The 16,131-nt window shown below is 38.5% G+C and overlaps 1 protein-coding gene across 1 annotated transcript in view; it reads right to left on the bottom strand.

Annotated features, from left to right (window-relative positions):
• Window positions 1–1,012: 1,012 nt before the first annotated feature.
• Window positions 1,013–16,131, bottom strand: part of MRPL13 (mitochondrial ribosomal protein L13) — a 28,778-nt gene continuing 13,659 nt past the window's right edge. The window contains exons 5-7 of the mRNA XM_080647267.1: window positions 14,914–15,000; window positions 8,446–8,567; window positions 1,013–3,163 (exon numbers count right to left, since the gene is read on the bottom strand). Of these exons, the coding sequence (XP_080503393.1) occupies window positions 3,142–3,163; window positions 8,446–8,567; window positions 14,914–15,000 (231 nt within the window). The 3' untranslated portion in view covers window positions 1,013–3,141. The remainder of the gene's footprint in view (window positions 3,164–8,445; window positions 8,568–14,913; window positions 15,001–16,131) is intronic.

The raw sequence follows: 16,131 nt of genomic DNA on the forward strand, positions 1-16,131 counted from the left end.
AGTAATTACAGTGAGTACGTATGTCCAATAATCCTACAACGTGGCGTATGCATTCCTAAAAGAATTTCTGTGCGATGGAATTTTGCGCTCCCAAAATAACAGGATGTATGGGAAAATGGAGTTGGGGCAGACAACTCAAACACTGACCCATCATGTAAGTGATACAAGAAAACTACCACAATTTTAATTTAAGCATCTTAAGTCCCTAATAGAGACACATTCTTTTAAATATAGAGTTATTTTGAGAAATATGGTTTGCCTGGTAGAGGTGTTTACAATTTTTCAAATGACATGGGGTAGATGGCTGTGATTTCTTGTCCTGTTTTTCCGTTCCTCCGAACTGGCTTACAACAGAAATCCAACTCTCATGGTTGTGTTCATTGCTGCCCCACCTACAGAAGCTGTTCTGTGGCCCCCGAGATCAGATGACACAATTGCTCTCATGCTGCGTGAGGCTGCAGTTATCTTCAGCCAACTGCAGAGGAGGCCTTTTCCGTTTTCAGTTACCAGGAAAGCAGGCAATTACTGGAAGTTAAGATGAAGCTCTCTGTTGCGTTCGTTTTCGGTGTTGTCTCCTGTGTTCATCACTGTATTACTTTGGGCCGATTCGACATTGCAATGTCACATTTTCTTACTTCGAAACATTGCAGTACTTGAGGCTCCTTTTGCCTTTGCTACTTCTAATCAGGACGCGTCCTCAGGTTTTACTGAGAAACGACAGCCGGCGGTGCACTTGGGTGAAGTGGAGAGATAAGGTGTTTCGTATTATTCTCCCGCAGGTCATTATGCTCAGCTGGATGCTTTTCACATTTACCTGCTGTTACCCAATAGCGCAGCACACAGGCTCCTGGTGGGAAATTGCGTATGAGCAAATACCTGTTTGGTTTTAATGACTTAATTCTTTATGTGCACCAATTTTCATATTACAGACATACATAATAACAGAATATATACATCAGTTTGCTTTTCCTTCCCAAATGACTCTTGAAATGATTAGGGTTTCCTTTTTTTTCTGCAAGAATTTTTATTCAGTTCTCTTGTTTCGGCTATTCATTTTACTTCAATAGGAGCTGTGATCCCATTTGCTCAGGCTGTCTTCCTCCCTCAGGTTGCTGGGTCTCCTTCACCAGAGTTGTGGTTTTATTTGGCTGCTTGTAGTTGTGGTCTCTTAGGGCATGTGCAGGTCAGGCTGGTAAACATTCAAGCAATGGCAAATGGCCTGTTGATTTGGTGCTAAAGCCTCTGCTCTCGTTCTCTCCGAAAGCAAAATGGAGTTAGCTCCTCTAACAGCAGGGAGGAGCATTCATTTGCCAACATAGAGCTCCATGGCAGGTCTCCATGGGTCTGCAGGGTCAGCAGCCCTCCTGCCCCCTCACCAAAGGTGCTCTCACCCAGAGCAAGCGAGGTTGACGGTTGAATATTTAATATGATGATGCTTGGACTCAATATTCTTATAGAACATGTTATCTCACCTCTTCAAATCCTGCAGTTTTGTTGGAAACAAGGGCTTTCTTACATGAGCTTTCTAAACCAGAACTATGTATCAGGCATAGGATGCTTAGGATACACGAGACAAAAATTCCTCCTGATTAAAGCTGCTGCCTCAGGAGCTCGGAGCTTGTTTCCTATGGGCAGCCAACTAAGATGACCATGTCAGAGGTCAGGGGTGAAGTAGGGGTGCAGCTTTTTGGTCCGACAGTTTTTATTTTTATTATTTCCTTTGTTTTTGGTCCGACAATTTAAATCTAACTGCCACTTTGCTGTGAATGGCAGCTGTTGACTTGTACCAGGTTATGCTTGTGTTATTACAGAATTTGTGATAGGTAAATATAAATACACTTTTTCTCATCTATCAGTGGCTAAGGCCATGGGCTTTTGAGCCAATCAACACGGATTCAAATCAGTTCTGTGACCTTGCCCAAGTTACTTATCTTAGTGCTGCCTCAGTATGCCTATTTTTGAAAGGGGAGGATAACACTATATACATTATAGGGTTGATGTACGGTTTAAATGAATTAATTTATGTAAAGCATTTGTGCCCTGCACACTAGCAGGTGGTTTCTAGCAACACTTCATGTTTAATGCCAGCTAATGAAACATACATCAGAGGCCACACACTGTCACATCAGCAACTCTGACACCCAGGTGCACATATTTACAATCTCTCTATAGTTCCTTTCCACTCTGCAGTAGCCTGTACACTCTTTGCTGGGGCATGTGTTGGGGGAAGATGTGTAATTTCTGTTTTCCCAATGCCTAGCACTGTGCCTGGCATGTAGCAGCCATTCAATACACTTTGCTGAATGAATGGGAAAGATGGTCTGAAATCCACCCCTTGATTGGCTAGGGCAAGAGAAAGGAAAAAAAGAAAGAAAAAACATCATAAAAATGGCCAAATACAGTGGCTTAGCATTTAATTTCTGGAGACCAGATTTTGCTAGATTATTCCAGCAGCTCAACCTAAGTGCCCAGGACAGAAGTGAGTAGGAGCCTATGGAGGTATGGAGACATGGCACAGTGGTCTGCAAACAGCACAGAGTGGGCAGTGAGATTTCTAGGAAATAGTTAGGCATTACTTTATTTTGGTGTCATGGGGGCCAAGAGGCTAGATGTGGAAAGGATGGTAGCAGTTTGTAAATACTTCAGGGGAAATCTTACCCTGCTGAGAGGAAGGGTGATTTTAGAAGGACAGGAGATTAGATAAAGTAGTCACAGAAGGAAAAGTGAAGGCAGCTCTCTTCCCAGTTGGCAGGAAGAGTGGTGGGGAAGTTGAGGAGATGTGCATAGATGGGTCCTTATTGGCAACTTTAACTGCAATGCTACCCAGGACTAGTTTTTTTAAAAAAATGCAAAATGGAATTGTTAGCCAAGTAAGTTAGCCAAGTTAGCCAACTTTATTCTTATCCCCACTGATAACATTCAAATCCAATTTATATGACAGCAGTTCTATAAAAGAATATATTCTATTGCATTTTCCTGTAGAAGGAAGATCCCTTCCTGACCTTTCTCCTCCACCTTTTAGCACCCATAACAGCTTCCACCCCAATGCAGCAGTGCTTCACTTGGCCCTGCCGGTCAGGAGAAACTCATCAGGAAGAAGTTTCAATCATCTCGTGGTGATTTTCTGCAATTTTCATTTCTCTACAGCCGGTAATCTTCAGGTCTGAAACAAAAAAATCAACATTTATGTCTTCATGAATCATTATTTCATTTTCACTTGCCTGATGAAGATTATTTCTCCAATTTCACAAGACATTAACTGTTCATTGAGAAACATCTACAGACATTATTTTCTAAGTTTTTGGTGAAAAACACTAAAGCCAAATCCTTACAAAGTAGAATGGTTAAGTGCAGATGGTTAATTAGCCACCGGGGGTGGTGGTGGTGGTGCACAATATTATGGCCAAGGGATTAGGTACTTGCAAAAAACTACTTTTCATTAACATGAAACAAATACATCTCAAAAATGCAGAGGCTCAAATTAGAACATGGGAATGATAGAGGCCAACACATTTACATTATCTTGAAAATGGGACATTTCTCCAAAAAAGTATCTTCAGAAAAAATCTTTTGGGAGATTTTAGTTTTCATTGTAAAATGGTGGGAAATCCATTTAGTTTGTGAATAAAATAAAACATAAAGCTATAAAACACATAGTTTATGATACAGTTTAATTAGAGACACTTAATATTATTTGCTCCATTAAGATAATTTATTTTCTAAGGGAAAAAAGCATCTGAATTTCCATTGTAAGTCCATAAAATTGGGTGTAAGTGTAATAAATCTCAAAAGTATTTTATTATTCTCCCTTCGGTCTTATGTCTTTTTAAAAAAATTTATCTTTATTGCTAAAGTATTACAGATAGGTCTTATGTCTTTTCATTCCTAAACCATATTTCTCAGTATCATGCTTACTCCAACAAAATAAGACTAGAATAAAATTTGGGTAGCTGAGTAATCTTAAAAACAGTACAAGCTTGGTTTGCTCGAGTTTTAAGTCATTTCCATTGTATAGATGAGATTATTTAGAGTTAACCATTCCAGGAAATCCGGTGACATCACATATTCCTTGAACTAAAGGCTGTCCAGGTAACAGTTAGGCAGAGTAATGTTGCCTTTACACTCATTTCTCCTGGCCCCGCACCACCAGTCTGATTAGAAAAAGTTTAACAGTGCATTTATTTTTTTAAAATATATTTTTATTGATTTCAGAGAAGAAGGGAGAGGGAGAGACAGAAACATCAATGATGAGAGAGAATCACTGACTGACTGCTTCCTGCACACTCCCTACTAGGGATCAAGGCTGCAACCCAGGCATGTGCCCTGATCAGAAACGTGAGTTCCTGATTCATAGGTCGACACTCAACCACTGAATCACACCAGCCGGGCTCAACAGTGCTTTAAGAAAAAAAAATTAAACTCAAAAGACTTAAAAATTTGTTTAAATCATATTATTGTTCATTCAATTAAAACTAACAGGAATTGTTACATTCAATTATTGCATTAAAATCCTAAATTCTGTTGGCTAAAATAGTAAATGATTTGGTTTTGATCATTTAAAGAGAGATTGCTTTTTATTTTAACAACTAGTTCTAATCTGTTCCTATCCAAAAGAACAGTTTAGAACAATTTAGAATGCCTAATTTGAGCAAAATTCAGCACTGGAAATACTGAGGTATATGGTTTGAGCCAATGCTGAGCTGGTTAAAATGAATGGGAAAGTTGGAATGCAACCTTGCTCCCAGGTCCAGCTAATACTGAAGAGTAGCGAATTAAGTTAAATCTTGTAGGAAAATGTTACATGACTGGACTAGCATGAAATTATGGAAAATCTTGAAGATGTCTAGATCTTTGCTCCTCATGGGTTTTGAAAAGGTAAAAATCCTTCTCCACTGTCTGTAATTAAGTCTCTGATCTGAAGCACATTTTATAAAGGCATAAGTAAAAATAGTTTTTTTCTGGATATGAATTTAACAAAAACTAGAAACCTGTAAATGTTTAGGATTAAAAGCTTTTGCATGAGAGGGCACACACTAGGCTTACATCTCTGCTGTGTCCTAGAGCTATAGACTGGACAGGATGCTCAACAGGTTGCCTTTCCAGTGCTAATGTTCTGGCATCTGGAACCCCCTTTTTCTTTTCCCAGAGCTGCCTGGATTACCTATAAAACAACCTAAACATAATCCTACTTTCAGGGAAGAGAATTCTAGGGCCGATCATGGTTATCCTCATACCTCCTCCCTTTCATCCCTACCACCCTCTCTCCCCCTGGTGGTCACACTTCTAATAGCACATTCTGTGAAGGGCATTAAACACTATGAACAAGGGTTTTTCATAATAAACATCTGTTTTCAAGCATTTATTGATGCTGAAACTTTCCACATTTAGTTTCTCTACAAAGGTGAGGATTTTGTTTAAAATAAAACAGTACTGACTTAATGTGTGAGACATAAAAATCCATTTTTTTTTTGTTTGGTTTTATCACTGTGGATAATGAGAAGCAATTCTAGTTGAAAATTTTCACATACCTAGTTTTTCCTAAGAAAGTTCTCTTACAGAATTAAAAAAAAAACCCAAAAAACAAAGAGCTTAAAATGATCCAAGTTTTATTTTTAACCTACATAATGAAACATTTCCATTACAGTGCTAGCAGTATGATTTCCATGATTATTGTGGTTTTGTAATGTGTTGGCAAAACTGCAATGATTATGGAAATAATTATCGATAGTAATGAAATAAGCTAACCATTTGAAAGCTATAACCATTTGAAAGCTATAATCTCAGCAAATTTTGAAAAAAGGATAGTGCTGTTGTTGTTTCTTTGAGAAATAAGTGCTAAGTGAACACCTCACACACTTACACGTGGCAAACACACATCTACTCTGTACCATCAAAAAGCCCAAAATGTAACTTCATAACATATAACACATTTATATATCCATAAGATGTAAAAGTACTAATCTATCAAGTGTGTCCATTAATTTAAGAAGTGAGGCATATAGTCAATACTTCTCATATGAAAAAATGGATTTTAACTATAAAAAAAATTATAGTTTTCTCAAAAATTAGTTCTTTCCTTCTTATTTACCACTAGAAGCCTGATGCACAAAGATTCATGCTAGAATGGGCTTTCCTTTCCCTGGCTGCCTGCACTGCCTTTCCACTCCGGCCCAGCCCCTTTCCAGCTCAGGCCCCGGAGCTGCCTCTTTCTGCTCCGGGGGCCACCTTCCCACGCTGCCCAGAGGCCCTGAGAGACCAGGGGTGGGGCAGAATGCCTGCGACGTCGCCCCCATCACTTGGCACCTGTGCATGCAAATTAACCTCCATCTTTGTTGGGTTAATTTGCATATCACTCCTGATTGGCTGGTGGCATAGCGGAGGTATGGTCAATTTACATGTTTGTCTATTATTAGGTAAGATTGTTTTGAAAATGACTAAACAACTAGCATAAAAAAATCTCATGTTTGCTGAAGTTAGGCCTGAGAGAATTTTGTAAGTAATTAAAATAATTTAAATTCCAACAATGGTAGCTTTTAATTAAGATTTTAAAAATGTTGTCAATCACCAAATGGGTTCAAAGCTTAGTTTGACAATTATTATTGTTGCTCAATAGCTTTCTGTCTAGTAGAAAAACTAATATTTAACCAAAAGCTAATGATAATTCCAATTACAAAATGTACATTTTTATATTATGAAAATATTTCAAGTTTTATTGCTAGGGAAACAAAAAACAAAACAAGCTATTTTCGTGTCCATTTATTTATGATGCAATCCAGGTACATCTGTTTGAGTCAAGTCTCTGCAGATTCACCAGCAGATCTATCTTGGATAAATTCCAGTTACTACATTCGAAAAAAAGATTATATTCTTGGCTTAGCTATTTTGGGTGGAACAGAAGCATATTTTAAGCAAGTTCCTTCTCCAAAACGAGGAAAAACTTTTTTTCCATATGAAAGCAAATGTACCAGTAATAAGAAATCCCATTTTCAATGGACTGCATTGCAGGATACCTCAAATAAGTTAATTCTAGTGTACATAATAACATTCAATACTACAACTTTATGACATTGCAAACAACTAAAATGGCATAGTCCATTAAGGTAGTCACTGCCACATGAGGCTATTGAAATTTAAATTAATTAAAATTATATATAATTAAATATTCAGCTCCTCAGTCATACTAGCTCAGGGTAAGTACTCAAGAGCTACATGTGGCCAAAAGCCTCGACAGTAGACAGGTCTGATTTGGAGCTTTTTCATCACTGTGGAAAGCTCTGTTAGTCCTGAACTAAAAGATCATCTGTTTCTTAGATAATTTTTGGTTAATCCAAAAATGCAAACTTTTTCCTTATTACATACATTCCACAGTAATAAAAACTAAGTAGACTTGATGTTAGCTCTAAAGTGCAGAATAAAATATTAACTGGTTTATGTTTAATAACCAGTACACATATCATGATATATCCTCAAATTTTACTAAGTTATTCATACCTAATTATTTTGGGACCACAAGTTAATATATCAGGTGGGGCAAAAGTAGATCTACAGTTGCTCAGATGGAAAATAATACATCAATTTATAAGTAATAATACAAGAATAAACTCTGTGTTTTGCGAACTCACAAACTGTAAGCTACTTCTGCCCCACCCTGTATGTTGTGTGGCTACTTGTGAGGGAAGATCACAACTTTAATAGCATAAAGGAGAGCCTGGTATCTAGTACATATTCCTGCTACAGGGAAACCTGGAATGAAAAGAAAGGGCGAGGGACTTATTTCATGCAGACATAAGAGCAAAACAAGAGCAAGGAAGAGTTAAATTGGACAAAAAGACTGCCAGTCTTAAGCAGCCTGCTATTGCTTGAACAGTGCAGTGGAGTGGGAAGAATTTAAGCTGAGGAGATAGGGAGGAGCCAGGTCATGAAGAGGTGGAAGGCCAGGCAAAGAAACCTGGAAGCAATCAGATGAGAGAGAGTCTGTCAAATCTAAGCAGCTTTCCAGACCTGAGGTATAGGGAACTGTACAGAAAAGAGGAAAAGTTTTTTGTTTTTCAATTTGGATTAAGACTATCTATAAGTATCTAGGATTAAGGACTTTTCATTACATAAAAGCCTCGGCTTAGTGAAGCAATCTGGAAAATGGAAATCATTTTAAGTAATGACAAGTCATTTATCATTCTAAGAGACTATAATTAATCCAAATAATGTCACCCCCAAACAAAATATCTGACCATCATAGGCACCTCTGAGCACCTTTGCATTTACCTAGCAAGGTCTTAAGACTTAGAAACTATCTACATCTAGAGTTTGTTTGCGGGTAGATGCTGCAAAGGGTATCCAAGGAAGTAAAAAAGAGTTCACTCTTCAAGAGCCTTATCATTTAAGAGGGGATACTAAACTCAGCTTAAAAAAACATTAAAAACAAAGATGGGAAAGAGAAAGACTTACGGAGTCCACACTCTTGGGAAAGCCTCTATTTCTTCTTGTGTGTACTCATCTAGACGTCTGGGTATTTTTCGTGGTTGTGGAAGCTCTTCCACTAAATTCTTACGAATATCTTCTGGTATATCCTGGATTAAATGAAAATTTAGGCTTAAGTTTTCTTAAAACATATTCTTTAGTAATAAATTAGTAATACTTAGTAAGTATTAAACAAATGATAAAAGCAATATTTATAAAGTGAGAAAAAAATAAACTTTGGAAAAAACCCTGAAAAGTAGATTAGATCAATGAAATCTCCATATAGTAATATATTTCATATTTAAATCTTAACAAACATATTTATATGATAAATTAGATGTCTTCAATTCTGAAAACTATGAAGTCACTAAGTTCTATTTAAATATACACACATATGTATAACTTAATGTTTTCCCCTCCTTTCAACTTCAAAAAGGCACTGCCTTGGCTCATTCTCATGATTTTTCAACTGATGAGTGCATGTACTGGGTCTACTACTTACGGTGCTACAAACTTGTAACCCACACTCCAGAAAAAACATGATGTCAGTTTGTCCCATAACGATGGTATGTTTGACCTCTTGGTTATGGTTGGTGTCTGTCTACCAGATAGCTTTAATATAAAAGTACCTTTTCTTCTTCAAATAGTATCTTTTCTCTGTGGCATGATGTCTTGAAACTGTAAATATCCTGTTCTACAATAATCTTTTCCCTGATGACTACAGAATATGCTGATAATGGTCAGCTTTTAAATTCAGTATCATTCCTACATTTTTTTAGATGACATTTTTCTCTAGAGAAAAGCTTTTTCCTTTTCCAGATAGGAGAAGACAAATTATAACAAGTTAAGAAAAATTTTAGACTGTCATTGTGGGCTCATAGACTTTTGTTTTCTATTCAACATATTTATCACTACTATTCATCTTAAGGCTAACACAGTCTTATATGTGGTCAGTAGGCACCAATTCAACCTTTTTTTTTTTTTTTTTTATAAATCTTTATTCAGATTATTACAATTATTTCTCCTTTTTCCCCCCATAGCTCCCCTCCACCCAGTTCCCACCCCACCTTCTGCCCTTACCTCCCCGACACTGTCCTCATCCATAGGTGTATGATTTTTGTCCAGTCACTTCATGAACCCCCCCATACCCCTTTCCCCCTGAGAATTATCAGTCCACTCCCTTTCTATGCCCCTGATTCTATTATATTCACCAGATTATTCTGTTCCTCAGGTTTTTAGTTCACTTGATTTTTAGGTTCACTTGTTGATAGATATGTATTTGTTGTTCATAATTTTTCTCTTTACTTTTTTCTTCTTCCTCTTCTTTAAGAATACCTTTCAGCATTTCATATAATACTGGTTTGGTGGTGATGAACTCCTTTAGCCTTTTCTTATCTGTGAAGCTCTTTATCTTCCCTTCAATTCTGAATGACAGCTTTGCTGGGTAGAGTAATCTTGGTTGTAGGTTCTTGCTATTCATCACATTGAATATTTCTTGCCACTCCCATCTGGCCTGCATAGTTTCTGTTGAGAAGTCAGCTGACAGTCGTATGGGTGCTCCCTTGTAGGTAATTAACTGTTTTTCTCTTGCTGCTTTTAATATTCTCTCTTTGTCTTTTGCTCTTGGCATTTTAATTATAATGTGTCTTGGTGTGGTCCTCTTTGGATTCCTTTTGTTTGAGGTTCTGTGCGCTTCCTGGACTTGTAAGTCTATTTCTTTCACCAGGTGGGGGAAGTTTTCGGTCATTATTTCTTCAAATAGGTTTTCAGTATCTTGCTCTCTCTCTTCTTCTGGCACCCCCATAATTCTGATGTTGGTACGCTTGAAGTTGTCCCAGAGTCTTCTTACACTATCTTCAACTTTTTGGATTTTTTTTTTTTTGCTTTTTGCTTTTTCGGTTGAGTGTTTTTTGCTTCTTTGTATTTCAATTCTTTGACTTGATTCTTGTGTTCCTCTATTCTGTTTCTGGGTCTCTGTATAATATTTTTTATTTCAGTCAGTGTATGTTTAATTTCTAGTTGGTCCTTTTTCATATCTTCGAGGGTCTCGTTATATTTATCGGCCTTTTCTAGGATATTCTTAAAAAGCCTTATAACCGTGGTTTTGAATTCTATATCCAGTCGTTTGTTTTCCTCCATTTCTTTCGTTTGTGATCTGATTCTTTGACGCCGCATTTTCACTGCTTCCCTGAGTTGGTAAGGTAGATTTGTGTGCTAGGTTTCCAATATGGCCCAGTGGGTCTGCCTCCCCAGTTAACCTGAGGTGGACACTCTTGGTGCACCCCTTTGTGGACTGTGTGTACAGCCTTGTTGTAATTAAGTCTTGATTGTTGTTGGTATCACTGGGAAAAATTGACCTCCAGGCCAGTTGGCTGTAAGAATCAGCTGTGTCTATGCTGGGAGAAGTTCGGTGCTGGAGACAGCCTTATAGGATTAGACTTGCCAAATTGCAATAGCCTCTGTGCTCAGCTAGGATGGGGTGGAGTCTCAGTCTTGGCTTCCCGTCAGCCTTACCCTTGCGCGCATGTGCGTGCCTTCAGACCTCCACCTTCCCTGGCTCCTGAGTCTCTGCCCGAGAGTCCAGACTCCCCCCACAAGAGCGTGGGTCCCCAGGGGCTCGCCTGGAACCGGGGTTCAGTGCAGTCAGGAACCTCCGACTCCCTTCCACTAGGGAAAGCCTGTGGCAACCTCCGCAGCCTTTGTGCGCACTGGCACGCGCGCGTGCGCTTTCAGTCCTCTGCCTTCCCCGGCTCCGGAGTCTCCGCCCGAGAGTCCAGACTCCCCCCACAAGAGCGTGGGTCCCCAGGGGCTCGCCTGGAACTGGGGTTCACTGCAGTCAGAACTGGGGCTCAGTGCATTCAGGAGCCTCTGACTCCCTTCCACTAGGGAAAGCCTGTGGCAACCTCTGGAGCCTTTGTGCGCACTGGCGCGTGCGCGCTTTTAGTCCTCCGCCTTCCCCGGCTCCCAAGTCTCCGCCCGAGAGTCCAGACTCCCCTCGTAAGAGCGTGGGTCCCCAGGGGCTCGCCTGGAACTGGGGTTCAGTGCAGTCAGAACTGGGGTTCAGTGCGGTTGGGGGCTTCCTTCCCCCTTCTGCCAGAGAAAGTCAGCCAGGCTCTCAGCCGCCCTTCCTCTCTGCGCGCACAAAGACCCTTTGCCGTACCTCCAATTCTCTGTGAGCTTTTCTCTTTCCTTCTAGTTGTAGAATTTTCACTCAGCCAGCTTTCCTGTGGTTCTGGATGGTGTCCGTTCTGTCTTTTAGTTGTAGTTTTGAAATTGTTGTGCGAGGCAGCAGTTTAGGTGCTTACCTATGCCGCCATCTTGGTTTCTCTCAACCTATCTCTTATGTTTTTTTTGATATTTCTCTATTGGTGTTTGAGCATTGCCTTACCTTCTGCTACTTACTATTTTAGCATTTTGCATGAGTATACTCTGCAATAAGTTTGTGTTTTTTCTCATTCAGAATCAGAATCAACCATTTTCCTAAAGGAAACTAGGTTCCTTTTCAACAGGGAACAGCATTTAGAAAATAAGATCCGGGCATTGCTGGGCTTACTTCTGTTCATATTGTCATTTTATTTTATGAACCAGTGGCCCAGTGCACGGATTCATGCACAATGAAAGGAAATTAATTAGAAGAAATATTTTAATATTGCTATTCGCCCTTTCTCTATTATAGAAGTGTCAACCAAATTCACGATCAACAATGACAGATCGAAACACACATGTGTGATTGGCACCAGTGAGAGCTTTATATGTATCATGAATGCATAAATCAACTTAGCCTTTTATAGATATAGAATAAACTTGCTTAATTAGACCTGCTTTCCGATTTAGCTAAACTTTTTCCAGCCCAGGAAGCACCCCAACTTCTTTTTCAGGTAATTGTCAGTAATACAGCAGTAAATATCAACATGAAGCAGATTATTGTTGTAGATCACCCAGGGAGAACAAAGGGTAAAATATTTAACTGCAGCAGTGTTTGACTATATTCTGTGCAGTGAGAAAACCTGAAGTCATTTTTAAGGTCCGCCATTTCTTACTTTTCAGTCGGGTCAAGTTTCTAAGCTTCTAAATCTCTGTTTTCCGGCTAATGAAAAGAAAATTGGATTCTACCAAGTCTCCTATCTACCTACTCCAGGACATCTGTGAGGATCAAATGAGATGAGGCATGGGAAAATGCTTTACAGACATTTGGTTAAATTGTAAAATGTTTGCACCTGGCTATAAAGCAAGTCATGTTCCTGGGCTGAAGAAATTGCAAGGAGGCTAGTCACTAGGGAGAGGAAGCCGGTGTTGCTACATGACGTCATTACCCGGTGCCCACAGCGACTGCTTCTGGGCTGGGCTGGGTTGCGGGCCACATTTTGTGCCATGGGTTCTCTACAGCATTGGCTGTGATTTGGCGGGGTGTTGCTCCGGGGTGTCCCACTTGGGGGAAGCCGAGTGTTGCTCTGTCGGCACAGGTCTGTGGTACTGTTCCTTTATAAAGTGTGTGTCATGGCAGCTCCTGCGTTGAGCGTCTGTCCCCTGGTGGTCAGTGTGCGTCATAGCAACTGATTAGATGGTCAGAGGGACACTTAGCATATTAGTCTTTTATATATATAGATATATAAAATATTTTAAAAGTTAAAGTAAAAAATCTAAAAGGTATTCTTTTCCCAAAATCTCATTTTCTTCCCTATTCCTTTCATCTCTTTGTGCCCACGTGCCAGTAAATAGCCAACTTCATTTCCTCATTTATTCTTCCTGTACTTCTTTATGCTAAAAGCAGATATAGTAGATATGTGTGTAAACATTCATATGAATATATGCATACAAAAGGTGGTAAGTTAACTACATTGTCACCTTGCTTTTTTTCACTTAATAATATATCTGGAGAAAACATTAATTATCAAGTCACAATGTTTGTCCTTCTATTTTTAGAAAAGTACTCAACTGAATGGATATCACAGTTTATCCAATTTTCTATGAGTAAGCATTTATTTATTTCTATTATTTTACTATAATAAATCATGTAAAAATAATAACCTTGTATATTTTCAACTGAAAATGAGATTGCTAGATCGAGCAGGAATCTCCTTATGTGTTTGGTGAAATGCTTCATAGTTGCCAGATTCCTTGTGGGTTTGCACCATTTTATACTTCCATCAGCAATGCATGAATGCCTTGACAAGAACAAATGTTGTCAAGCTTTTGAATATTTAATAATCCATTCTTGGGAAAATGGGCTCATTTATTTTATACTCTGAAATTATTTAAGTAATTTACTATTCAACTGAACTACCATGAATACTTAAAACATCTCCACTCAAACCTGGCTATCTTAAAACTGGGATAAATAATATTACTTTTGTGTCTTTTAGAAATTACAGTTTATAAAAAAAATGCGACAGCATAATCAGAAAGAGGAGTTATTAAATTCTTGTGATTTAATGAAGACCATTTATACTTTGGTGATGACAGTGTTCCTGTACTTGGTGCCTCCAGGTGAAGTGAGTAGTAGAAAATTATTTTCCTCATTCATACAAAGCAAAGGTAATAAATTAAGCATTTTGATAAAACCATGAATAATTTACTCATGATTTTATGCTAATAACAGAGCATAATACAGTGGCTTGAATAGCTGATGCGACTTGATACTTTGGAATAAATTCTACATTATTCTTCTAGTAGAAACTATGAGGACAATAATCATGACTGTGGTAATGATAGCAACTAGCACTTATTGTGCCAAGCCCTAATCTAAGTGCCCTATAAATGTTATCTCATTTAACCCTTACAACAGTCTTATAAAGTAGGTACTATTATTTCACCCATTTCACAGATGAGAAAACAGAGATAAGTCACTAGTCCATGGCCATAAAGTAAAAAAATTATGGGACATGGATTCTAATCCAGACAGTCTAATTCCAGAGTCTAGAATCAACTATGTTATTACAAAACCTCTAGAGTTACATTATATGGAACTAAAGAGAAAAGCTAAATATTTATACTTTTTTTTTCAAGTATTTTTTAGATGAATACTTTTGAGTAGGGACATGTATCCCAAAGTTAAATCATGGGACCTAATTAGCAACCAAACCTAAGTTATTAATCCATGATTCACAGAATTTTTACTACTGGTCAAATACAATGTAAACTAAATGCACAGTTTTTACTGTTGTTGAAATCACCAATGAGTATCCTCAACTTAACAGGAACTCTGACCAGTGTACCTTGTTTAAAAAAAAAAAGCAGTTATTAAAATGAATAAAACAGAAATTACTTTAGTCCAATGATAGCTCACATTATGACTTAAAATAAGAACAATTGCTATCAGAGTGAGCTCACTATAAAGTATAGAAAGTATTTCAGAGTTTGACATGAAACTATTGAAAATAAGTACCACAATTATTTTAAAAGAAGAAAAAGTATTTGATTGAGGATAAGTGTTGTTACCAATGACCACTGACTTACCTCATCTGGGAAAAGATGCAGCCTCTGCATCATGGTCCTCCTGTGAAGGTTTTTTGGGAGCATGCCATAAATAGCTAGTTTTACAATCTGAAAAACACATAGGTAGGACTCAGTAACATACAAATATAACTTGTGATATCACGAAGGCAGATTTAATTAGACAGTGATGACAACCAGTGGGCTAAGACAATAGGTATATGAAAGGAAACAAACTGAGACCAGAGTAGATATGTGGCAGCAATAGAAAAGGAACTTTTATTATCTACACATTACTATTTCTTTTGGCTCTATATCTGTTTAATTTATTTTTTAATTAGCAAAAAGGACAAAAGGAAGAGATTAAAAATAACCTATGTGTGTGCCAATTTTAGCTAGACTAAGAAGTCCTCTAAGCTTTTACAAACACCTATGGCTCAAATATTTACTGTATAGTGACTAGAGCAGGAGGTTTCCGTCTCAAACACTAAACCTGACCATACAGATAGTTATGACACCGAATTGTGAGGTCGCAAATCTACAATAGTGGTAATGGTTAACATTCACGGCACTTGCTATGTGTATAGTGGTCAGTGCATTCATTACATTTGATCTTGTTTACAATGCTGAGTCTCACTTCACAGAGGAGGAAACAGATATAGTGAGATTATAGAATTCCCCTGATATAATCTATATCATAAAAGGCCTGTGATCATCATGACCAAATGAGCAGCGGTTCTTGCGGCGGGCGGGGCGGGGCGGGGCGCTGGCAGTGTCTGCAGACCATGCAAGGTGGATCGTGCAAGGCATCGCGGGGCACAGACATGGCCCTGATGGCAGGCTAGGCCTACGGGACCTTACACACGCACGATTTAATCGTGCGCTGGGCCTCTAGTATATCTATAAGTGTCCATGATCGAATTCAAACCAGGCAGTCCAACTCCCAGAATAGATACACAGTACAGAAAATCACACCTTCATGTGTTTCTCTCCATAATTTACCAGGAAGACAAAAAGTCCCTTTTCTCTACCAAACCCATTACCAATATGGCAAACTAACCTTTCCATGATTTACTTTTCCCCTTTGACGGTTATCCTCACTGTTGGTTTAAGAGTGATTTCATTTATGTTTTGTCAAGAGAAGGCCACACAGTGTCACCCTGTGCTCCATAATCTCCCAGGGGCCTCCTGGCATACAGTGTATAGTAATACATGGTGAGTTCTTCACAAAACTGCTGATGG

This window comes from Plecotus auritus, assembly GCF_963455305.1.
Source record: "Plecotus auritus genome assembly, chromosome: 11".
Classification (NCBI taxonomy): domain Eukaryota; kingdom Metazoa; phylum Chordata; class Mammalia; order Chiroptera; family Vespertilionidae; genus Plecotus; species Plecotus auritus.